This window comes from Dunckerocampus dactyliophorus, chromosome 8, assembly GCF_027744805.1.
Source record: "Dunckerocampus dactyliophorus isolate RoL2022-P2 chromosome 8, RoL_Ddac_1.1, whole genome shotgun sequence".
NCBI lineage: Eukaryota > Metazoa > Chordata > Actinopteri > Syngnathiformes > Syngnathidae > Dunckerocampus > Dunckerocampus dactyliophorus.
Genome location: NC_072826.1, coordinates 4744339 through 4770369, shown reverse-complemented (window position 1 = coordinate 4770369; position 26031 = coordinate 4744339). Strand labels below are relative to the sequence as shown.

At 42.4% G+C, this 26031-nt stretch overlaps 2 protein-coding genes across 7 annotated transcripts; one reads left to right on the top strand and one right to left on the bottom strand.

Moving 5' to 3' along the window:
* Nucleotides 1-73: 73 nt before the first annotated feature.
* Nucleotides 74-22858, top strand: rad54l2 (RAD54 like 2). Of its 5 annotated transcripts, none has more exons than XM_054785142.1 (22): nt 74-238; nt 1266-1458; nt 1720-2029; nt 3522-3655; nt 3745-3888; nt 4671-4903; nt 4981-5163; nt 6709-6842; nt 6919-7115; nt 8467-8809; nt 8878-9055; nt 10118-10342; nt 10445-10563; nt 12123-12241; nt 13290-13389; nt 13493-13698; nt 13820-13995; nt 15859-16055; nt 16540-16724; nt 17683-17772; nt 17850-17942; nt 19316-22858. In XM_054785142.1, the coding sequence occupies exons 2-22, from the start codon at nt 1317-1319 to the stop codon at nt 20257-20259; spliced, it is 4452 nt and encodes a 1483-aa protein (XP_054641117.1). In that variant the 5' UTR covers nt 74-238; nt 1266-1316; the 3' UTR covers nt 20260-22858. The 5 variants fall into 5 exon arrangements, with proteins under 5 accessions (XP_054641117.1, XP_054641113.1, XP_054641114.1 ...); XM_054785138.1 differs by having other exon boundaries at nt 1717-2029; XM_054785139.1 differs by having other exon boundaries at nt 77-238; nt 1225-1458; nt 1717-2029.
* LOC129186664 (transmembrane reductase CYB561D2) lies at nt 22737-25351 on the bottom strand. Of its 2 annotated transcripts, none has more exons than XM_054785143.1 (3): nt 24400-25351; nt 24254-24300; nt 22737-23668 (listed from the first exon to the last, which is right to left on the bottom strand). In XM_054785143.1, exons 1-3 carry the CDS (start codon nt 24530-24532, stop codon nt 23165-23167), a joined length of 684 nt encoding a protein of 227 aa, XP_054641118.1. In that variant the 5' UTR covers nt 24533-25351; the 3' UTR covers nt 22737-23164. The 2 variants fall into 2 exon arrangements, with proteins under 2 accessions (XP_054641118.1, XP_054641119.1); XM_054785144.1 differs by having other exon boundaries at nt 24263-24300.
* Nucleotides 25352-26031: the final 680 nt, after the last annotated feature.

Genomic DNA, 26031 nt, shown 5'->3' with positions numbered 1-26031 from the left:
TTGCAATTTAATTCTTATAATTGTCATAATAGTTGAATGCTGTGGTGGGATTCTTACTTACGGAACACTTGTTTGGATGCAACACCCAGAGGAAGGTATTTACTGTAACACTGGAAAAAAATGGAAATAAGAAACGTTTATCGGTTTTACTGCCTCAGTCACCGTAAATATTGACTTCTGGACTGCTGTGTGCATGAACATCGACGTTTTTGAACAGTGCAACGCATACGCGCACACGGTATGTTGCTAAAATGTTTAGTCGACTGAGATACTTGGCGCGCCTGGCTAGCAGAGAATGTTAGCATAGATGTCATTTTCGACTAACGTTAGCTGCTAGAGCGTAACACACACACACACACACACACACACACACACACACACACACACACACACACACACACACACACACAAACGATGATTGTTACCTTTCTGTCTTAACGAACAAAGAAACCGGTTGATGAAGAAACGATGTTTTTCTGTCCCAGTCGAAGGTAGATCATTTGACTGCTTAAAGACGAACGCGACGAATTTGGAGGCTATGCCGTTAGGTTTGTTGTTTTGTAACGAGCTAGCACACTGGTCTGGTGCTTGTGGCAGAGAAACAATAGTACTGTAGGTAGACGGTACAAGCGTATAGGATGAATGTTTTTCATTAACTGCCGTTATAAGCGCATTAAATTGCAGATGCTGGGGGATTTTTATCATGCATAATCTATTCATAAACAGTCGTCAAACGAAAGCGTCTCAGCACTCCTCAGGAATTCATTCTTTCACTGATGTTCTTAGTTGTTCTCTGAGAACCAGTCTACTAAAGAGTGTGCGTGTATTGGTTTGTGAGTGATTTCTATATTCATCATTTCTGTTTATCATGAACAGTCATTTCCTTTTCATCCACTATATGATCACATGTCAAGCACCCTTGTACAGAGAAAACATCAGAATGTTGAGAGTAGTCACCAGGTTGTTGACTGAAAGGTGATTTCCTCTAGAGGAGCGTTCCAGGCAAGGTTTTTTTCTTGGGATGGGAATTCCTGGATACAGCTAAGGAATCCACATCCTATAAATATCCAACATGCAACTAGTGCCAAGTCCTGTCATTGTTATTTGTGTTTTTTTTCTTCAATACAATTTTCAAAACTTTAATTTTGTCTGATTTTTTTGGATGTTCAAATAATTTGGGTCAACACTAAAACATTAACATGACACTCCATTTTTTTCTTGCAGATTAGTCACCCCCTTTTGAGCTGTCGACCTTTTTTTTTTAGGACCCCTGATGAAGGTGTTTAGGTAATACTGTAAGAGCCCCGTAAGACGCCATGTCTGAAGAGGCCTTTTCAAAGAGCGACCTGGAAACCAGCTTTAACAGTGATGAGGAAAACGATGAGGAGGAGGACAATGGTGATGTGGAGGAGGAGGAGGACGACGAGGACGAGAACTGTGGAGATGATGAGGATGATGGTAAGAGAATTTGCAGGTTGCATGGATGGAAGCAGGGAGTGTTTTCTCACCACTGGTCTTCAAAGTGTGGCTAGAAACTAAAAAACAATTCAGTTTGCCCATAAACATACATGAAGTTAGCTTAGCAGGTTTGAAAAATATGTTTTTCCTTATTTTTCTCAAGCTGCTGCATCTCACACTTTGAAAACCCCTGGCCACAATCCTGTTTCTGTGCACTGTGATGATGTTTAAGAAACAGAATGTTGTCTCCTCTCTCAGAAGATCCACCTGACGGTGCTCAGAGCTGGCATGAAAAAGCTCAAGAAAGCCGGGACTCCACTTCATCTACCTCTGGGGAGCCTTGCTCTGAGCCCTCGTCTGGCCCCGCATCCCAGCCATCCTCCAGAGCCCCCTCCAGGCCGGCCTCTCGGTCTCAGCCTCCAGCCAGCCCTGGCAAATCCAGCCAGAGCAAGTCAGCTCCCAGCAAGTCAAAGAAACCAAAAGCTTCCAAATTTACCAAAACCCCAAAGCTGTCAAAACGCTCCAAACCTTCCAAGCCTGCCAAGCCAGCACACTTGAGAAAAAATATCAGGTGGGTGTATCTTTTTTTCCTTTAAATTCAGTTGAATGCACTTACTTCACATGAGGGCTCCACCAAATTTGTGATTTGCGATCACACTAAATCACACTTTTATTATTATTTTTATTATCAGACTCCCCCTTGTCTTGTTCTGCTTTAAAAGAAAAATTCTGATGGTCTTTCTGCCATTCTTCATGGGAGGTTCTGGGAGGACAGTTGATGGCGGACTTTCTTGATAGAAGAAAAGCCAACGAATTAATACGATCACTCGTCCCTCGAGCTGGTGAATGATAGTCAGCCATCAGCTGGTAGAACCAGGACAGTGGAGCCAACTCGCCCTGGCCGGCGTCATTTGGAAATTAGATAGCATATTAATGTGACTCAAGATTGCAATTTTAAAAAACAAATGGTGCAGTTAATTTGACAAAAACATGAATGTAACCAGGAGAGTTTAATTTGACTGTGTTAAAGAACCATTAAATACTATTATTGCACCACCCTTTCAAGCATTAGCAATCTGCCTTTGCATAGAAAATGAAGACTTGACTCTCTCTCTCAAAATGGAGTATTTTTGACATAGCGCTTGTGTTGGATTTCATCAAATAGTGCAGGTTGTACTTAATGTTTTGACTAGAGATGCGCAATATCTTTTTTTTTTTTTTTTTTTTCAAACTGATACCGATAACGTTCTGGTTGTCAAGGCCAATATGATACAGAAAACCGATAACTTTTTTATATCGACTTTTTTTAAAATCTTGATTTAAGTGTAGTTTGTGCACACCTGGATGTAAGAATAACTGGAACAAATTAGGATTTGACCAACTGTACCTGCTGATTTGTTCAAATATGATGACATTACTGCTACTGCATCACTACTGTCAGGAGAACCAGAGTATAGAGCGGAGAGAGCCACCTGCTGTGGCCCAACAAGTTACACTATATTCGGGCACATGCTCCGAGCAGCCGGTGTGCCGCTACGGAAGGTCAAGAGAACCAGGGTATAGAGCGGGAGGAGCCACCTGGCGTGGCCCAGCAAGGTGCACTATATTCGGGCTCACGCTTAAAGCAGCTGGTGTGATGCCACAGAGGTCTCCAGCAAAGCTTTTGCATTTTTCAAATGCCGCAACGCTGGCGTTTCAGGTGGCTGATAAGGTTTTTTGTATGTTCTTTTTTTTTTTTCCCCCTCCTCATCGCGGAGCATTTGGTACAACTAGCACACGAAATGTCTTCCTCAGAAAGTGAATGTTTGTTTAAATGTGAGCTCAGGGGAAGTTACGACAGGCCGTAAACGTCACAGGAAGGAGAAAAAAGGAGCACTTGAATTGCTAAACCCCACACAGTGAGGGTAATCTCGCCTCATTGGAGCTTTTTTTTTTTAAGTTATCAGATCTATTTTTCATGTTATCGGCTTTATTGGTATGACGTCATAATTCCCTCATATTGGCCTGATCGGTTTGACTATTCCTTACATTGTTTGTCACCAGTCTGAACTTTGTGCTCACAGGAAGCTGCTGAAAGATGACCAGCTGGAGGCAGGAACCAAGGCTGCTCAACAGGAGGAGATGGATAGGCTCAAGCGTCTGGAGCAGCAAAGAAAAGACTTTCCTACGCCAGCGCCTGCTTTCCCAGACCAACTAGGTTCATGTTTTTCTGCCTCTCATCAAATAGATATGTGGGATCTTCTGCAGGGCTTGGACCTAAATTTCCCATCATTATCTTTCCAACAGTGAACACAGCTTCATTTTTAGGAGAGGTGTCCCATTTGGTCCCCGCCCTCCTCGGCAAGCAGGATGTGATCTGCCTGGACAGCAGCGGGGATGAAGATGAACACATGGACTCTAAACTGCCCATACTAGAGGCTATTCGAGATGGTAATACAGATGGTAGCGCTGTGAACGTGCTTTTACTGTATTTCCTTAAATTGTGGCTGCCGCTGTCATAAGACACCTTGCCCCAATTAATCCACTCATCCCCCGAAAGCACATCAAAAAGACGCTTTTATTATTATTATTTTTAATTGTTTTAATTATTTTAAAAATATATATTTATACCTATTTTCATTGTTAATACTTTTATTAATAATGATATATTTGAATTGTATTATTTTTTTAAACTTTTGAAATATAATTTTTTTTATAGTTTACTTTTGATATTTATGTATTTTTTTCTTTAACTTTTTAATATATATTTATATTATAGTACTTAATTTAAAAAAAAATAATAATATTTTTTTTAATCAAAAAGACAATCTTACTACCTAAATGTATATGTTCTGTCAATTTTGACAGAATTTTTGTTGCTGTCAAATCCAATTTAAAATGAATTATGCTCAAATTTGCGATGATAGCCTGACTTTATTCAGTGTAAGTTTGTTGGTAAAACTATACAAAGTGAAAATGATAATAATTAAATGTGTTGTAATATCATTAGGTGTATTATACTTGTCATGTTTGGATCAATACAGTGTTTTTAAAGTATTAATTTACACAAATAGACAATAAACGGCATACCCCTACGGTATGGCTGGCACTCTCTGTAGTTGAGTAAACAAATGCCACCCCCAGCCGCAATATGTGGAGGTACAGTATATATAGGCAATTTATATTATATTTATATATTTTCCAAGTTCATAACAATCTTTATGATGGCACAGATGTAATTGAGCTGAGTTCTGGGGACGAGGATGCCCTGCAGATAAGCAGTGAGTCGGGGGATGAGGATGAAGGTGGCACCGGCGGCACAGAGGAGAGCAGTGGAGCGCACATCAATGATGCTCTCAACTTGCCTGACGCCCAGGGCCGTGTGCTGGTTAATATCAACCACCCTGCGGAGGAGAAGGACATATTTCTTGCTCCCCAGCTGGCCAGGGCTGTCAAACCTCACCAGGTATTTCCCCCTTTCTTCTTTTTCCCACGAGCCGGCAAACACACACAGCTATGTGGCAAATTTAATCTTTTCCGAAGGTTGGCGGCATCAGGTTTCTCTATGACAATTTGATCGAGTCTTTGGAGCGGTACAAGAGCAGCAGTGGCTTTGGTTGCATCCTTGCTCACAGCATGGGGCTCGGCAAGACTCTGCAGGTCATTTCCTTCATTGACATCCTGTTGAGGAATACTGAGGCTCAAACCGTCCTGGCCATTGTTCCTGTGAGTATTCTCAATCTATATTGTCTGTGTACACATTATCGCTCCATTTCAACATGTCTGCCTGCATTCATTACCTGAACAAGGAGGCCATATTTGAAGTTGTGGGGCTTTGTTTTTTTCCTAGCAATTTTGACTGCATCTCAGAAATCCCACAATAGTGTGTTGGAAGTGTGTTGGCCAAAATCTAGTCTTGATCCTGGCAGTTTAGTAAGTCCTACTGGGAACCACTGTTGCTTTTCAGTAAGAAAATAGCTGTTGGCTGTCCTAGACGTCGTTCGGTTATGTCATCATCTAGTTAGCATATCATTTGCATATGATGTTGTAAAATGCTGTAGGAAAAAAGCATAACCTCATAGGACAGACAAAATAAAGTGAGTAAAAACTTAATTACGTTTAGAACTACAAATAAACTTGATTCCTGGTTTGTTAATTAAAATTGGCCATCATTTCATCGAAATAAAGTAACTTAATATTTTATCTCGGCCAGCACCACTCAAAGTTCTCCCATCACACGTTGGTAGCACAGCTGAACAGCGAATAACAGATTATGCTGTGTTTATTCTATGACTCACATTAACATGACTCGGTGTGGTTCGTGAGTAGCACACTTGTCTGCTGAATATATGTAATAGCAACTGAGTCTCACAATCAATATAGGCAATACAGTAGGCTTATCATTTACTTACATTTACCTGAAGAATTGGAAGATAATCCACTTCTATTTTACAAATAAAGAGTAGCAATAGGGTAACAATAAAATATAAACTCAATAAACACCTTCTTTTATCCAGGCGTATCGAAGATTAAGAAACATTTGTGTTTTAGATCTCGCTGTGTAAAACAGGGCAAGCTCCACCCCCACGGAATCGCGGCTCACGGAGGCGTGATTAATTTGCCCTTTCGATGTGTTGAGCTCCACATCACATCATGCTCTCAGTGTGCCGCGTAAGCTGCCTGTACACTGCCGGCTTGTGACTGCGTTTGGGCAGGGCGGACCTGTCAACAGCAACCGTCGTTGCTCAGTGAGAACACAAAATGCAGAACACTACGTGCTTTCACTTTTAAGTCCCCAAATACCAGAAAACTCTCCAACAACGGCGGGTTCCTTGATATCGGCCTGATAATTATCGTGCACCCCTAAGTATAGTATGAGGGTTCAAGGTGAAAAACTGTGGATCGGTGCATCTAGCTAGAATGGGTCATACGAGTCATAGGACTTCGTTTAGGCTCTCCTTCTCTCAGATGTGGAGCAAACAGGTGATGGAGATGATAGATTTTTCTCATATTTTGTGCTCATAAACATGTTCCATGGACACTCATTCCTGTTAGAACTTTTGCATTACACAATATAAAACATTACACATTAAACAATGTTTTACATTGTACCTTCACCCAGATTGCACCACCATTCCTTAGGCCATGCCACTTACTTCTGCAAAATGTCCTGCTAATACACATGTACGCACATATTTTTCCACTTTTGTGAGACACTGATGGTGTTGGAAGCCCTCTGAGTACTTTTCTTCATCCTATTATTCATGCTAGGTGAACACACTTCAGAACTGGCTGGCGGAGTTTAACCTGTGGCTCCCACCACAGGAAGCACTGTCCCCCGACACCGACCCGGCTTTGCTGACAGGACGTACATTCAAAGTTCAGATTCTGAACGATGAGCACAAGTATGGAACACGGCGCTCTGTCCATGATTGAATCTGACATTTGAGCTGTTGATCACTTTGGAGGTGTGTCCTGCAGAACCACGCTGGCCCGGGCCAAGGTGGTGGAGGACTGGAGCCGAGATGGAGGCGTGTTGCTGATGGGGTATGAGATGTACCGCCTCCTGTCCATGAAGAAGAGTTTTGTTGCAGGCAAGAAGAGAAAATCAAAGAAGCCTGTGGGGCCTGTTATCATTGACCTGGATGAGGAAGACAGACAGCAAGAACTGATGAAAGGCAAGAGGAAGCTATCACTATATTCCAAGAATAATTAATACTAGAGATGCTGCCATCAGGGTTTTATGCTGCCGATTCCGATATCCTGACTATCCATGAGTGAGATCAGCCGATGCTGATACCAATACCAGTTTTTTGCCTTTATTTGTGTTAAAGGATTTTTGTACCATTTGACACAAACATGAAGTTAGTTTGATGCATGTTTTGGAGTAATGCAAACACAATAAATCGTTCAATAATTTATTTTATATTAGTTTAAGACAACAAAAGGAAGAGAGTAAAATAATATACATAAATATGTTTATGAAATAGAAATGTGTGGTGTTTAAGTTAAAAGAAAATAACTTGAGTGTGGAGGTTGCAGGGGTGTCCAACTTTCATCACCATTACCTGTAGAGCTGTCAACTATTTGTCTTTTATTTATGATTGGCAACATTTCAATTGTATAGTACCTTATTTACAAAGCACATCTCCATTCAAACAGTGTGGCCTTTGTCTTTATGCAATTTTGTGCTCATTTGTTATTATATAAAGGCATGAAGTCTGAATTTAACACAAAATAAAAACGACTAAGAGTTGAAGCAAATATTTTGAGCCTCTGGTGAGCTACTCTAAATCAGTTGGTGAGCATAAAGCTGGACACACTATGCGTTTGTTTATTAAATAACCACACACAAACAGTGTTTGGAGGAGAAGACATTAGTATCATGACAACAGGAGAACAAAATTATTCAGCGACACAAAGTTAGTATGTACCCCATGAATGTGCTATCCATTTCCCAGTGAGACAAAAAGGAGCTCCCAACTAACTACATTGCTTGTTTGTTTTAAAAACAGAACATCACTGTGGTAAAAAGTCACATTTGGAGTACAAAGAACAAAATCTAGGTGGGTAACTCTAGCTAACTAGCTGTCACCAGTGACAACTAGGCAAAGCGTGTAAAGAAAGATGCAAGAAAAGTGGAAGAGCAATAGGTTTGATAAAGGAGCTGATCAAACACACTGGTATGGATTGGTGTAGTCTGTGTCAAGCTGTCAAACTGAAGCCATGGAGGTTTTACAGACCAGTATTGATTCTCACGGCAATACGGCACAAAGTGCGTCCCTTGTTGGCTCAATACAGGTGTTTGCAACCCTACGTGACACAGCAAACATGTAGGGTGGGCCGCTGCATGCCGATCGTTTTTTGTGATCAGCGTTGAAAGGCATTTATCGGCATATGCCGATCACGTGTTGTTGTTTTTTTACAGAAATCAGCCGATACTAATTGGTGGCTGATCGATCGGAGCATCCCTACTTAATACAAATGTATATTCAATACAAACATATATTCCTGTGTCTTTGTTTTTAGGTATTGAAAAGGCCATTGTACGACCTGGTCCAGATGTGGTGATCTGTGACGAGGGCCACCGCATTAAGAACTATCACGCCAGCACCTCACAGGCTCTGAAGAATATCCGTTCGCGGCGCAGAGTGGTACTGACGGGTTACCCCTTGCAGAACAACCTCATTGAATACTGGTGCATGGTGGATTTCGTCAGACCGGACTTTTTAGGCACGCGCCAGGAGTTCAGCAACATGTTTGAGCGGCCCATTCTGAACGGGCAGTGTATGGACAGCACACCCCAAGATGTCCGCCTGATGCGTTACCGTAGCCACGTGCTACACAGTCTGCTGGAGGGGTTTGTCCAGAGGTGGGCTGGATTGGCAAGTCTTACACTTTGCACGGGAGGGACTCAACATTTTTTTTCTTGCTTTGTAGACGTGGTCATGATGTTCTGCAACATCAGCTTCCCATCAAGACAGAGCGTGTGATCTTGGTGCGGCTCTCCCCGATACAGAAAGCGCTTTACACCGAGTTTATGAATCGCTTTAGAGAGGCAGGAAACAATGGTTGGCTTGGTCTCAACCCTCTTAAGGCCTTCTGTGTCTGTTGCAAGGTAAGACCACTTGTTTCTCTTTTTTTTCACATGAAATGCCGTGCTTGCTTCTTCGAGGTGCCAGAAGATTAAGATGTGACAATATTTCTCGTTTGTAGAAAAGCTGTCCTGACAGAACAGAGCAGCTAGGGGCCAATCAGCATCGCTACTATAACATCGCTACTATGAATGATAAAAAATGTAACATGGAAGTGACAATGTGCTAGGCATTTTGGCTGGGAAAACACCAGGGCTTAATATAAAGTGGAAGAGGTCCCAACTCTCTCAAGTCCCATGCCACCACCAGAGACACTCTTTAGGCTGCACAAGGAATGTATTGGACAAGAAAACAGCAGGTCTTCAACACAAAAAGTCCAAAAAAAGAGAACAGTCCATCACATACAAATCACAAAGTGTGGTATGTTGGGAGGAGAGCGAGATGGGAGGTGCTCTTCCTCTTCCAGCCGTGTCCCTCTGCCTCTCATGGAGGGCTGGGTCCACGTCCCAGCCAATCCAGGGAACTGGAGTCCTCCAACAAAAGAAAAGGAAACAAAAACACACCTGCACCATATCTGGCAATCAGCCCCACCAAAAAAACAAAACAAATCTTATGACCCGAGGTTGTAACACACACTAAGTGCTTTCCACACACAGAAATAAATGATCATAATAACAGACAGTACGAATTGCCTTTAAGAAAATACATGACACAAACTCCGCAATTCCGCAGCTTTACAGAGTGAAAGATGACATATTAAAGGAAATGTTGCATTATTATGATATATTGTAATTTATTATTATTGTAATAGTGGTTTATTTGGCGTCAAATATAAATAATAATATTGTTTAGCGTCAATTTGTGGGGCAATAAGCATTTCAAAACCCCCCTGCATGGTTTTGTGACTCGGTTAAATAAAAAAAGATGATTTGTCCAGTCATATTTATCATCGTACTTCTCATTTCGTGTCGTTCCTATGGACCCAATCTTGTATCGTCTTGTCTTGTGAGTTGGGTGTCTCGTGACACTCGTATTGCCTTTTGATGAACAGAACCTACCCTTTTTTTTCTCTCATCTGCACATAGATCTGGAATCACCCAGATGTGCTTTACGAGGCTTTGCAGAAAGAGAATCAGACCAACGAGCCTGACTTGGACTTGGATGACATCACGAGTAGTGCTCGCTGTCCAGGCCCTGGTGCAGGTCTCAAAAGCAAAGGATCAGACTCGGGCAACAGCAAAGCCAATAACATTCCGCCCCTGCTCAATCCCTCCCAGGATCGAAGCAATCAAGTCATCACGTATGAATGGGTAGGACGTTACCTTCATAACCATTCATAAAAAAAATAAAAAGAAAATTTAAAAAGCCTTCCTCTGACTATAGATTTGGATTTGTATTTTTTTTGGCCGTAGGCAAAGGAAATCATGTCAAACTACCGGGTAGGAGTTCTGGAAAACTCTGCCAAAATGGTACTGCTCTTTCATTTGATCGACGAGAGCGTCAGAAGAGGAGACAAGATGTTGGTCTTCAGGTAAGGAAGCACAAATCCACCACTAAGCACCTTACAGAAAAGACTCGATCATGTCTGTGATTATTGTCATTGTATTCTCAGGGCATTGAATCAATTGCAGGTTGTCTTAGATTCACCTCTGATCAGAGCAGGCTACATCAGTTCATGCTCAGGACTGCCCTAGTCAGATGGGGATGGTGCAAGATCCAAAGTATTTACCCTCTGAGGTAGAGCCACGCCCCAACCAAGAATGGCTTCACTCTTTTGTGTTGCAAAACGACAGTCGTTAAGATACAGGGTGGTGGTTATTTGTTAGGGTTGCAAGGGCAGCATTGTATGTGGGAGGTAGGCGGTGTCTAAGTAACACAACAAAAGGAACGCACCTGAAACCAAAGGTTTCAGGTGCGTTCATGACCATTGTTACAACTAAATGAAATATTATAGCGAGGGTGATTCCACACAAACCACTGTCGCTGGCCAGCACTCCAATCACTCCACTGTATCTTAACAACTGTTCTTTTGCACCACTAAACCATTTTTGTTTGGGGCATGCCTCTACCCCATAAGATAAATACTGCACCAGCCCATCAGACTGGTGCTGTCCTATCCAGTCGTGAGCATTAACTGATGAAGGCTGCTCAGATGAGAGGCGAAACATCTTCTAAGACAATTTGAAGACTCATTCATCTTTTTGTCTTCAACTTTAGTAAAAAAGATCTGTACAATTAAGAAAATGTATGATTTCAGCTCAAATTTGAACAGCAAGCATTGATAATTGCTCGTCGTTTACATATTTCCTGGAATAGTGGCTTATACTGTAGATATACTGTAGAATTGCCCACTTACAGTCGTCCATCACCATTTCGCACTTCGAATTTCTCAGTTTTTCAAAAATATATTAATAAATCATCGCTTTTTCATGGTTGAATATGGTCTATTATCAGTCAAAAAATATGCATATTTAAGTAAATATGGGGAGGGGGTTGCCTAAATGAAGAATTTTCAAGCATAAAATGGCAGAAGTAAAAGTAGTAAAAGTAAAAAGTAAAATACAAATAAATGTAAGGCATTCAGAAGACTGCATTCAATGACTTTGTGATGATATGTCGTATTGCACACTGGTCACTAGATGTCACTAATGTTACTGTCATGTTGGGTGAGACACACAAACACCAGACCTCAAGTAAGGGTGACTATAGGGGTGTTACTTCACGTCTAGAGGGCTTTAATAATGTTAAGTGTATTTAGAAGGTCGTAAACAGGTTTTCTATGCTATAACTAAGGAACTAACTAAGGAATCTTACTTTGCCGAAATTCACGCTCAGGTCTGGAATGATAAACAAGGGATTAGTGTTTGGCCCTGTCCACTACTTGAGGAAATACGCTGACTTATTATACAGGGCCTCCAACTTTTTAGTGCATAATTTATATTAATTATAATGTATAAAGTGCTTACACTACCCTAGTGAGGATAAGCGGCATAGAAGATGGATGGATGGAAAATGCTTACACTCATTCACCCAAATAGTGTGGTTGCACAGCCAAAGCACTTCACTTAATAACTCTTTTTGCATTGGCAGCCAAAGCTTATCCACCCTGACAGTCATTGAGGACTTCTTATCAAAGAGACCCATTCCATCAGACGTCGCTTCTGCTGACTCTCAGAACCTCAACTGGGTTCGCAACCTCAATTACTATCGTAAGTTCAAAGGGCTCCGTCTAAGACAGGAAACTTTGCAGAAGTTCAGAGTCTGTGTGTTTTGTTCACAGCAGTCAGAGTTGGATTGATCTGTCACTGAGCAATTGACAAACTTTTCTGTGATTGTGATTGCATGCACTTGTTTAATGGCATCCATGTGGGGGGGAAACAGCAGATTACCGGTGGTAGTTGCTGTGGTCTAGTGCTGCACCTTAACGCTAATATTTCTTACCTTATTTAGCTACATAAGGCTGATTCAAATAAACAAAACAGCTCTGCTTTTTATTATTATTAGGGGTGCACGATAAATATCAGGCTGATATGTAGGAATTATGACATCATACGATAAACCCAATAACATTAAAAATAGCTCTGATAACCGATGATTTAAAAAGCTCAAATGAGGTGCGATTACTCGTACTGTGTTGGTGAGCAAATCAAGTGTTTCTTTTTTTCCCTAGCCTGTGAGCCTGAGACGTTTACGGCCTGTTATAACTTCCCCTGAGCTCACTTGTAAACAAATATTCAGTGTTTCAGAGATGTTTCACATGCTAGTTGTACCAAATGCTTCCCAAAGATGGGTGTGGGAAACCCAATTGAGCAAACAAAAAACCCTATGAGCCACCTGAAAAAGTGTAAAAGGTTTGCCAGAGACCTCCGTGGTGTCACACCGGCTGGTTGGAACGTATGCCTGAATATAGTGCACCTTGCTGGGCCACAGCAGGTGGCTCCCGAGGCTCCATACTCTGGTTCTCTTGATAGTATAGTAGTGATGTGGTAGTAGTAACGTCATGATATTTGATTTGGACAAATCAACAGGTACAGTTGGTCAAATCCTAATTTCTTCCAGTCCTTCTTACCTCCACATGTGCACAAATTAGACGTAAATCTAAATTAACAAAAATAGATATAAACATTATTGTTTCTCGGTACCGGCTTGAAAAATTGTGCATCTCTAATTATAATTATTATTATAATTATACCCAATGAAGTGTCCTGCTCCATTATTTGTTCATTTTATTGATTAGCTAAAAATATCTGTTTGTAGGACTTGATGGGAGTACATCTGCATCAGAAAGAGAGCGACTAATCAATCAGTTCAATGACCCAGAGAACAGCAAATCATTGCTTTTCCTGCTTTCTACCAGGTGTGTGCGTGCATGTCACCATTCTTCTTGCATCATTTCCTGCACACTGAGAAGAACCTAACCTTGTATCTCTGTGCACCTATTTTTGTCCTCCTCCTGCCAGAGCGGGCTGCCTGGGCGTGAATCTAATTGGAGCCAACCGTGTTGTGGTGTTTGATGCTTCCTGGAACCCATGTCACGACGCCCAGGCGGTGTGCAGGGTCTACCGCTACGGTCAGAAAAAGCCTTGCTACATTTACCGCCTGGTTTGTGACTTCAGCCTGGAGAAGAAGATCTATGATAGACAGGTCTCCAAACAGGGCATGTCTGGTAAGAAATTGCTACAATGAAGTATCGTACTCATTTTCCACTCTTAAAGGCCCTTCATGATAACAATCTAGATGGAATCAGTTCATTAGAAGTGACACATTGTGCACTGGCATGATTACAGACCGTGTGGTCGATGACCTCAACCCGGCACTGAACTTCACTCGTAAGGAAGTGGAGTCGCTGTTGCACTTCGTAGAGGACGAACCTGAAGCAAACAAGATCGACCTGAGGGCTTTGGCAGACTTTGAGGGAGTCATATATGGAGCCTGTCAGCTTTATCCACACCTCATCACGAAGGTAAAATGTGCTTTTATTGTAGTATTTTTATTACCTCTGTTAAGAGCGAAGGGTATTGCAACGATCCAATGAATGCGTCTATTCCAGTGGCGTACCCCTTCAGACATTTGACCTGAAGCCATGTACCCCCTACTCCTGCACACTTAAAAACCTTTTTATCTTAATTCACTTGAAATATTCAACATAGTTCATTCATTTTATAGTAATTCCAGGTGAAAAATGTGTGTTTTGCATGGTGACATTTTCATTTCATAAAGTTTGACATGAGCACTGATAAATAAATAATAGTAAATAGTAATCACCATACATACCTTTTATTCAAGTCTGATGTTGGAATCCTTCTGTTTGAATGGCTTGAATTTCAGCTTCACTTTTTTTGTCCACACACAATGGCTATGATTTAAGTCTTCATATTAATTTAACAATCATGATAAAGCATTGTCTGAAGTACAAAAATACCAACGATAACGATTCGGGGGGGAATCCGGTTTTCACCGCTGTGCTGTGCGGGAATTGGAACACCAATGTAAAGAAATCTTCAAGATGAAACACTCTTAATACACAAAATAATTGTCAGACTTAGTTGTTCATATGATGCACACAGAGCAATGAATAACTTCATGTTCTGTCTGCTCCGTTCCCCTTGTGCCATGAGGCATTCCCACTTTGGGAACCTAGGGTCTATTCAATTGCTTCTTATAACTAGAAGTCATGTAAAATCAGAGAAAAGTTCAGCATAGACTAAGACTCATAACGACTCATAATGGGGAAAAAAGTTTAGGGCACACCCAAAACGCAGAGAAGCCACCTTTCTGTGTGTTTGCTAAACCCTGAGCTCTCATTGAGTGGAGCCGAGGATAGACACGCTCCAGTTTACAGCAAGCAACAACAAGCACAGTTTATACTCAAATCAAAGTAAAACACATTGTTGGAAGTGGAAAATGTGAAATGTTGCCACGTGGAAGAATGTCCAGCGATGCTCCACAGAGTGCTTGGAAGTGTGGCTTGCTGGCTAGCTAGGTAGCTTCTAGCAGCCCGGAAACGGTGCATAAAATCTGGCAGAAATTGGCTATGGAGCTCAAACAGTACTGCAAAACGATGAAGGACATATACAAGAATGTATTCATGCACACTGATTGGGTGTTAAAACCCAAATTAATGTGTTATAAGCATTATTTTCAGATGCTGAGATAAGCTTTCATTACTTTTCCTTCGTCTTGTTTTCAACTATTTTATGTCTTCATGCATCACACCATGTATACTCACGCAATTGGAACAAATCATTTCAACCACATGCACCGTTATTCACTTTCATATCCAAAATATTGTCAGTGATAAGAATATCCACTTCATGTTTTTCTTTATCTTCCTGTTTATTTACACACACACACACGTATTATAAAACCATTTTTGTGATGTTCGGAGTGTCCCTGAATGCATTTCGTGTTCTTGTAATGACAACGAGGAAGTGTCATTTTCAGGATGAACGGACTAGAGATGAGTGTGAGTTGGAGATATATACAGTATGTGGTTTTGGGTTGTACTGCTCTTGATGTGTTTAGGTCAGAATGAAGTTATACAGTAATAGAGCGTCAGACTCTGTGAGACTGTCTGGGGATGCTCCACTTTACTTCTGTCTGCCGTCATAACAGAGAGGCATGCTTGCTCTAGTGCGCATGCGTTAATTACTGTACACGGTCATTTTTTTTCCACGCAATTCATGAAATAAATTAGTTAACGCGACATTTTTGACAGCCCTAATAATGAGTTGAGCTTGCTTCCAATTAGATCCTCTTTGTGGATCAGACAAATGAATACCTTGGCTATAATTAAAGCATTTTCTTTTTTTCCCCCTCCCAACAGCAACCTTTCCACCACGAGTCTCTATTAGTGGACCGGAAGGAGACCAAACTGACCAAAGCGGAGAAGAGAGCAGCCAAAAAGAGCTATGAAGATGAGAAGCGAGCCTCCGTGCCCTACTCGCGCCCCTCGTATGCCCCTTATTATCCAAGCAGCAACCACACGCTCGCTAACATAGCAGCATTCAACCAGCGTGTCTGGTGAGTTTCACATCCAACTTTTAATCATAGTAATGTCCGATCCACACCATATTGTTGCTTTGCTTTGTTTTTCATACAGGCGCTTTTCCTGTTGCAACGTTTCACTCCCATTAGGGATTAATACTGTACAAAAAGCAAACATGTGCACAGCAGAATAATACGAAGACGGAAGAATTCGTAGTCGTGTGTCACTACACTGTGGAAGGACAACATCACTTTAGTTCTTTTCAGTTAGCTTTTTTTCCCTACGCTATGTCTCTCAAGCGTGAAGTTCTCTTCCTATTGCAGTTTGTCAAAGAAAAGGAAAGTGAAAAGTAAGGTGAAATCAGACATTGTAAAATGCTGAGAAAGTGTAGAGATCAACACCGGCTGCATGCCCGGTTGAAGAGAGCAAAACTCGTGCGTAGACCGAGGACCTCTTGTACCCTGTCGTAGTTTTCTGTATTGAATATGCAATCATCTCACTAACCTTTGCTTTTTCCAGGCGGCCTATGGTCCGGCCCGACGACAAGCCGGTGGCGAGTGTCAGGCCCATCCAGTCAACGCCAATCCCCATGATGCCTCGCCAGGTGGTCATGGGCGTGGCCGGATCCAGCTCTCCTGGCAGCTTACCTGTCAATTTCCTGCAGAAGGCCGGCGTGTACGTCCAGAGGATCGTCACCACAACTGGTACTGTGTGTCATGTTTGTTGGCATGCCAAAAATGTCATTTGGCTGATGTATTTTTATTAGCGCTGTCAAAGTTAACGCATTAATAACGAGTTAACGGAATTTACCTTTACGATTAACGTACTCACATCCTGTTTGACCCTCGGCCCACACCGTAGAGTGAAGAAACGCAGCAGTTGATGTGGAGCCACAAGCAGAACAAATATTGATGATAAATAGAGAATTTTAAATGGTAAGCTTAGCTTCAAAGCCCTGGCAGATGGCTCTCTACACAACCAAAGTTATTTGTATCTACTGTTGCTGTGAGCTGAGTTGTCACCGAGTATGTCCACTTTCAAATGCCAGACAGAAGAAAGAAGGTACTGGAGCACTGCAGGTATTTGTTATTGTCATGTATACAGTGGTACCGTGGCATAAGAGTGTTTTTTAGATGCGAGCCCTCTCTGAGCTGATTTTTTTTTTTGCTTCGAACTGTGAGCTAAAATTTGGATTAAGAGCTGCTAGGTATAGGCAGGCATAGTCGAGGACAGCTATTTGCGGACTTGTGTCAGTGTGACCAAGTCGAAAATGAGCGAGCACACACACAGCGCTCAATGAGATGGCAGTAAAGGCTCGCGAGGGAATTTATTAGCGTTATTATTTTTTATTAGCGTTTGTGCTTGAACTGCTTTGTTTTTCAAAGATGACAGGATAAAAGTTGCATGTTGAAAGACCCAAGTGGCCACACTAAGAAAAGTGTGATAACGTGTGTATAAAAGTGTTTAGAAGTGAAGTATAAGCCATAGCCTGACTGTACTCCAGTAAATGGGCGCAGTCCTGCTTCTGTAAACTACCGACTCTTCTTTAGCGCTCTTTTTTTTTTTTTTATAAGTTGGTACGATACACTTATTATAGATAAAAACTTTGTCCTATCTGCGATTAATTAAAATTTTTCATGTTTCTGTAATGCAAATCTCCAGACATTGTCATCCCAGGAGCTAACAGCGCAACAGATGTCCAAGCTCGAATCAGTGCTGGAGAGAGCATCCACGTAATAAGAGGTTCCAAAGGTAAAAGTTGCAAGAAGTTCATTCTGTGTTCAGTATTTTAGTGTATCGACTTCATCATGGGGTGTTTTTTTCCATAGGTACTTACATAAGGACGAACGACGGAAGGATTTTTGCAATTAGGTCTGGAAAAATCAGTAGACAGGCCGCCGGGGGCTCCACTGTTTCAAGAGGTACAAACACATGTTAAATTGTGCAGTTTTCTTTTGCCATACGTTCTTCTAAATGTGGCCAAAAACGACACTTTTAAAGTACAATGAAACTATCGCGGTGTGGTTTTGGTCCTGGTCATGGAACTGTGGACCAACTCTACACTCTCAACAGGGTTCTTGGGGGTGCATGGGAGTTTGACCAACCAATCCATATGTTTTGTGGACTTGCAGAAAGCATAGGTCCAGGAATTCTGTGGGGAGTACTCCAGGAGTATGGGATACCGGACCACCTATTTCAGGTCAATTGTTCCCTGTATGACCGGTGTCGGAGCTTGGTTTGGCTTTGCCGGCAATAAGTTGGACTCGTTTCCAGTGAGGGTTGGACTCCGCCAGGGCTGTCCTTTGTCATCGATTCTTGTTATTACTTTTATGGACAGAATTTCAAGGTGTTGAGGGGTTCCGGTTTGGTGGCTGCAGGATTGGGTCTCTGTTTTTTGCAAATAAAGTGGTCCGGCTGGCTTCATCGAGCCGTGATCTTCAACTCTCACCGGATTGGTTCTCAACAGAGTGTGAAGCAGCCGGCATGTGAATAAGCACCTCCAAGTCCGAGTCCATGGTTCTCGCCCGGAAAAGGGTGGAGTGCCATCTTCGGGCCGGGGATGAGATCCTGCCCAAATGAAGGAGTTTAAGTACCTCGGGGTCTTGTTCACGAGTGAGGGAAGGATGGATTATGAGATGTACAGGCCCATTGGTGCGGCATGTGCAATGATGCAGACTCTGCATGGGTCGCTTGGTGGGGAAGAGGGAGATGAGCCGAAAGGCAAAGCTCTCAATTTACCGTTTGATCTACGTTCCTACCCTCATGAGCTTTGGGTAGTGACCAAAAGGACAAGCTCGCGGGTACAGGCAGCCACAATGCGTTTTCTCCGTAGGGTGGCTGGGCTCTCCCTTAGAGATAAGGTGAGAAGCCCCGTCATCCGCGAGAAACTCTGAGTAGAACCGCTGCTGTTCTGCATTGAGAGGAGCAAGATGAGGTGGCTCAGACATCTGGTTAGGATGCCCAACTGGTAGGATGCTTCGGGGAAGACCCAGGGCACATTGGAGAGACTATGTCTCTCAGCTGGCCTTGGAGTCCACCGGGAGGAGCTGGATGAAGTAGCTGGGGAGTGGGAAGTCTGGGCTTCCCTGCTTGGGCTGCTGCCCCTGCAACCCCACCTCAGATAAGCAGAAGAAGATGGATGGATTTGATTTATTATCGCAAGACAGTTTTTTTCTGAACAAGAATTTTTTTGTTTTCATCTTGGGAGATCTTGTGACACCCCTAGTTTATTTTACTTATTATTTTATGTATTTATTTAGTGTTGCTGACATTTATATATTCGTCACCTCCACAGAGAGTCAGCATCTGCTCAGTAATGGCTGCGCATCCCCCGTGGAACAGCAGCACTCGCCCAACGGGGAGCAGCAGTCCTCCTCTCCCTTGAGCTCAGAGATTCTCCGCGAGCTCAGCCGCTACACCGCATCCGCAAGTGCCGCCGCCGCCGCCATGAGGAGCAACCTCTCCTCCCCGTCGGCAGATGGAGGCGGTCGCATCCCGGAGCTCCGTGCGCCACTCGACGACGACCTCCTGAGCTCGCCTTTAGAGACACAATGCGCCAAACGCAAGCATGACGACAGCCAAGGCAGCGCGCAGGCGGGAGCCAAACGGACTTCGGCTCTTCCCCGCACGCCGTCGCATTTCGGGGGATTCTCTCTGAGCTCCGGTGGGTTGGCTTTCCCACCCGTGGGTTTGAACTCTTCCTCGCTGCTGGGACACATGACTCATCCTCTTCTGATGGGTGGAAGCGGCGGATCTTCGTTCCTTCAAGCACCAGGACAAACACTGTCTGACCTACAGACGATGTTCCCTTCTGCACCAGGCAACGGACAACTCCCTCCACCCTCCTCATCGGCACTGTCCACCATCCTCTCCTCACCATCCACCGCCATTCCCGTATCGTCGGCCTCACCGGCCTCAACGACTTCCTCCCTGCCGTCGGGCTCCTTGCCGTCGTACTTGATGAACCCCAACGTGGCGGGTCTACTGTCATCGGGCTTCCCTCTCAACTACAGCCAGTCCTTGCTCCCTGAGCCCAGGATGTTCCCCGCCCCGCTTCTCTCCGGCTCAGCGGGGTTCTCCACGCCAAATTCTTCAAGTACATCCAGCTACCTTTCCCATTTCAGCAACCCGACATCCAGCCTGCTGGGAGCAGCTCTGACCCAACCGGACAGACACGAGAGCGCAGAGAATGGGGGCGATAGTTCTGATGATGATGTCATAGAGGTGACTGGACACTAGGAAGTCACGTAGGAGCGCGTACATCACAAACACATCAACCATGCCTAACCTGATAGGGAAGGGAAGTGATTTCATTAATAATCATAATAACAATAATAATGACATACTGATCATCTTGCTGTTGTTAATGTTCCACCACGCAGGCATCACCATCATATTGCTTTTTTTATACAAAGTATCTCACAAAAGTAAGTACACCCCTCACATTTCAGCAAACATCTTATCAATTCTATCTCCTCAAGACTGTAAACTTGGATATACCTTAGAGTAGTCAGTGTACAGCTTGTACAGCAGTACCGCCACTGGAGAGGGGGAAATTATCCTCATCTCCCCAGTGCTAGCAGCACTCATGCACCACCATGCATGACTACGTAAAACAAAATTGTTGTGTTACTCATTTATTTTTCCAGCTGTTTAGACAATAATGGCTGCATGTTGATGGGGGTGTGGATGGTAGCTGGACTACTCTAAAGAATAGTTTAGAGTCCATTGAGAAGATGCACTGTAATAAAAATGGTTTCCGAAATGTGAGAGGTGTACTCGGTATTGTGAGCTACTGTAAATACCTCCTTTCTTTCTTATAAATACATATTTACATTGAACATACAGTGAAGCTGTTATTGTCATGATTATTATTTTATTTGTAACGCATCTCCTGTCTTCACCTCCATTCCAGCTGTTTGCAAGTCGAGAAGCACCAGATTTGCACCAGGTTGCGGGGCAAGGAATGATTCCCGGTTGATTGTTTTAATAACAATGGGTGATATTTTTCTATATGGTGCGTGTCGTTTTAACATTTGGACACTGGTGCTGTCAGACACATCAGACCATCATTTCCAGTAAGCAGGATAATTCACTTAGCGCAGCTACCATATATATATATATATATATATATATACAGTATATTTAAAAAAAAAATTCTGATTAACACTAGTGGAAATTTTGAGGCCATCTGCTTTTCACTTTCTCTGAATCCTGATGAAAAAAAACTGCCTTTCACGTTGGATTTGCTATAAAAACGGAGCAACTTTCTGCAGCCTGTAGTGAGTTTCACTGAGAAATGAAGTCCACCGGCCTGAAAGAATCTGTGGGAAAAACGACTCGCCGAGTATTTCAGTCTAGAAATGTGTAGCGCCCCCTACTGAAAGGAAATCATGTAAATACAGCGGTCCTTGTTTATATTGCAAGTCAATACTGTGCAGTGTGTAGGGAGATGTTTGCATTATAGCATCTATGAAGATACGAAATGTGGCTGTTTTTGTGACTTTGCGGGGGACTTTAAATGTCTTTTTTTATTATTTCTTAAAGCTGCAATGAATGTAACATGAGTTCTTTCATATTTAGCCTTAAATAACACTTTTGTTTTTAAACTTAACAGAACAACGCAAAAAAAAAAAAAAGCTCATTGTGGTCAAAGCACACACTTTTCACATCAGAGCTAACTTTTCCACCACACTCCACCAGTGACTGCAGCCAGGTGGCCTTAGCTGACCTGCGGCGTCCTGTGTTCTGTCATTGGTGTGTGTGTGTGTGGGTCTCTCGCTGTGCGTCTTAGATGTAGGGATGTATTAGGTTGACACAGTGCTTTTTAGCAAGTAGCCTTTAGACCAGGGGTGTCCAGAGTGTGGCCCAGGGGCCATTTGCTGCCTGCAGCACATTCTAAAAATGTAATTTAACAAGTAAACCAAAAAAAACCCAGCAAAAATGAAAAAATCAGTTGTCACGTATTTGGCTCCTACAGTGGCCCTTGCTGGTAAAAAGTTTGGACAACTGCTCAGACAAAAAAACACACACACAGAGGATGGCTTGCGAGTAAACAAGCTAGTGTAGTTTTTGTACAGACTGACCACACAATTCTGAGTTATGCTCAATTTGTTTTTGTTTTTTTGTTTTGGTCTTGGAATCTTGTAATGTGACTGAAAGAGTCATTTACTTGGATATCAGTGTTTCCCATAAATTTGGTGCTACATGTTCGCCCTTGCTCATAAACCATTATAAGGTACCTGGTCTGCCAGAGAATAAGACAATGGAGCAGGAGGGATCTGTGAGGGAGTAATCACATCCCTCTCCCTCGAAATATTTTTTTTTTAAGCGGCTAGTGAGTCTGACATGAAAGCACTTGTCAATGAGCAGTGGGTGTTGCCGTGGGGCCCTCCCCATCTAAAAGCACTCGCAGGCGGCTCTGTCTTGTTTGGTGTATTCTAAACATATTTGTTGTGCTTTTTGCAAATGCGTCATAGCCAGCTATGTAAATTTGACAATTCCTGTGCCACAAGTAGATTGCAGTCCTGTGGGAAACACTGTATCGTCCCTTTGTATACAGTATATATCTATCTGTCCAGAAAAATTCATTTTTATGGATTATGGGATATTTAATTTTTTTAAAGACGCTTTTTTAAAATCTTGATGGTAGTTTCCCTCATTTCAGTGTTTTTGTTGTCTGAAATGTATTTATTTATGTAATTTTTTGTGTTATCTTCTGTGTTCTCTTGGTTGGCTGATCCAGTATTAATAATAATATGGACATCCCACCAGGATAAAAGCAGAACACGACTGTGTTGTCAATGTTATTTTCAAAATAAAACACCTCATCTATTGCAGTGTGAATTCATCGTCGTTGAGGATGGTCCATTTTAATAAAAGAGGTTCTAACAGTGACTAAAATACAACACACTTCCAATACACAATTGTGGGACCTTTGAGTTTTAAATTGGTGAAAAATATTAGAATATTTCACCTTCAGCAGAGGAGACAACAGTCAAAGATTATTTATACAAAAGGAGTGTTGCCTTTGCTGCTCATTACAGTATTACTGCAAAATCATGTTTTTCTGCGTTAAAAAATATTTGTTTTTATCACAACCAAGAAGAAAAAAGGTGGTGTTGTGTCCATATCGCAGCCGCTGTTAGGATTGTGAGCGTTTTTTGGCCACATAAGCGCTGGTGACTTGATTCATGATGATGAGTCCACAGAGCACGGGGCAGAGTGCTGCCAGGTACCAGGCGGCGTTGCTGACAGACGCCGTAAACCACACAGAAGTCATCCCCATCAGCAGGCTGACGCCACCCAGCAGGTACGTGACCAGCCCGGATGCCGCGTGGTACCTCTTGAGCTTGGCCAGTGACCAGCCTTTGGCCAGAGAGTGGTACACGAGGGGCAAGGCGGCCAGAGCCTGGACCCCCACCGCACAAACCGTCAATAGGCCCAGCAGGCCGTGCCAGGAGGTGAAGTGAGGCTTGCCTTGCAGGTGTTTGTTGTACAAAATGGCAGCCAGGCCCAGTGCGGCGCACAGGATGCAGGTGCACTGCAGGAGCCAGTGAACGCGACCCTTAACCTTGTGGGAGAACCTCTTCATGGGGGAGCCGTGGGGGGAGAAGAGGAGGATGGCTTGGGTCATGAAGAGGGAAAACTGGTGGGAAGGAGAACAACATTTCATGTAAATCAATCAAGAAATGGTCCTGCAATTACAAATTTAACCACTAGTTAGTAGCAGACCTACTGCAGTCTTCTAATTGGAATGAATACATCTTCACATCATTACTTAAATGTGTCAGTTACATACAATTACATACAATTGGAATTAAACACATATACGCGCTATTAAATGTCACATTAATTCATTAAATAAATACATCATTAAATCATTACTTAAATGTATCATTAATTCATTAAAATTTGAATTAAATACATAAATGTTCTAAAATTTGTCATTAATTCATGAAAATACCAGTTAATTTAATGTAAAAACATTTTATTTACATTCATATTTAATTATTTTACTATTCACTTGATGATTATGATTTTTTTCTGAGTGAAATGTAAAAATATAAAAAAATAAACAAGTAAAATTAACTAGCAGTACACAGACAGTAAATGAAAGATACAGTAGCTATTCTGGTACAGCTCGTTACTACACTATGCAGGCGCTGATCAACATTGACCAATCACAGCAGGGTAAATGTGTCACGTAGTTGAAGCTTTATTTTGAAATTACCCAACTTACGGCTAGTGTCATGAGGAAAGGATGCCAGGAAAACCAACCTAAAAGAACACCAAAGTGACCACATTGAACATAATATTATAAACACAGACGTTGAATTTAAGGAGGTTGTGTGTGATAACATAAAATGGACCACTCACTTGTACCGGGTCGGGCCAGAACCGTGACGAAGACTGTGAGGACGACGCCAAGAAAGTGTGCCAGCACTGCGGATGCTACTCGGGTAAACGCGAACAGTCGAGGTTCCGGTTCGGGCTCTTTGATCTGAACCATATTTAATTTAGCGATGAATTCGACAAAAGCACGAAATATTGGAAGCTTTTGTTTTGACGGCCCACACACGTCACGATACCGCCTGAGGTAAACCCAGAGTCCCTAAACTAAAGTCACAACTAAATCCGAGTTGGAAAACGGCGTCCCTTAAATAATCTAGTAACAAATAGCAAAATGTTTAATGAATAATGGACATATTTGTTGTTTGGAAGTGATGCTGTGTTGACAGGCAACACGCCGTGCTATCATAATGACTACACGAAATGACTTCCGGTTACTTCCGGTTAGTTTTACACAACAAAATACGGCCTTTGCTGGTTTGCTAATTTACCGCCAGAAGTTAACTTAAAACATCAATTGTGTCAGTAATGTTACCATAGAAGAGGAAACCATGTTCACATAACAGTGACGGTGTTTAGTAAACACTGTTTACTAAAACAATTGCTGGTAACTTCCGGTTAGTTTTCCAAGTGCCACTTTTGCTGGTTTGCAAATTTACCACCAGAGCGACACTTAAAGCATGAACTATGTCATTTAAATCAACCTAAACGGGGTAACAACGGTCATATAACAAAGTTCTGACGACTAATGGGCAAAAATGTTTGGATGATGTGTTGGCACTAGGCAATACGGAAGTCCATGCTAGCGAAATGACAGCTAGCGGGTACTTTCGTGATTTTTCCACAATAAAGTGACACCTTTGCTAGTTTGCTAATATACCACCGGAGCAGCACTAACTTAAAATACCAATGAAGTAATTTAAGTTAACCTACATGAGTGTACGTTATCGGTTGAAACTTGGCAGGAAACACTCCACAAGTCCAGCAAAACGACTATGACTAACAACTTCCGGTTTGGTTTGTGCCACTTTTGCTGTTTTTTTGTATTTACCATTAGTATGGCAGCTTCAAAAAAGTAAATTCACCAGTGTCAAATATTTGTCTGTACTGCAAATAAAATACAGACTGCTGAATGAAAAGAAGAATAGCGCCCATTCCACAAGCAACCCCTCAGTGGACCTTCATTGTGCTCCTATTACTCTCATAAGCGTGTGACACACAGCCCGCACACACTGACAGCAACGTGTACGTCAACAAGTCTAACTCATTGTCATTTCCCTTCACTCCCTAACCTTGCTGGAAGGTGCCTCACAGATGCTCAGCTGGGTTCAGGTGTGGAGGAGACATACCTGGCTACTCCATCACCTTCACCTATCGTATTGGAGGTGTGTTTGGCCTCCCTTTCATGTTGGAATACAGTACATGTTGGAATCCATGTTTTTCCTCATTGAACCGCGCAGCCCCACTTTGCTTGACTGTAGACATAATTATCCTGGTACTCACTTGTGTAGCTAGCTACTAAGACAATAATGGCTGTGTGTGACTTATTTTCTGTGGATGGTAAATTTATACTGCGATTAAGGCTGTACACTACTCTAAAGTATATACCAGTCTGTGGTATTGTGACTTGAAAGATGTGAGAATGAGATAGATCCATCT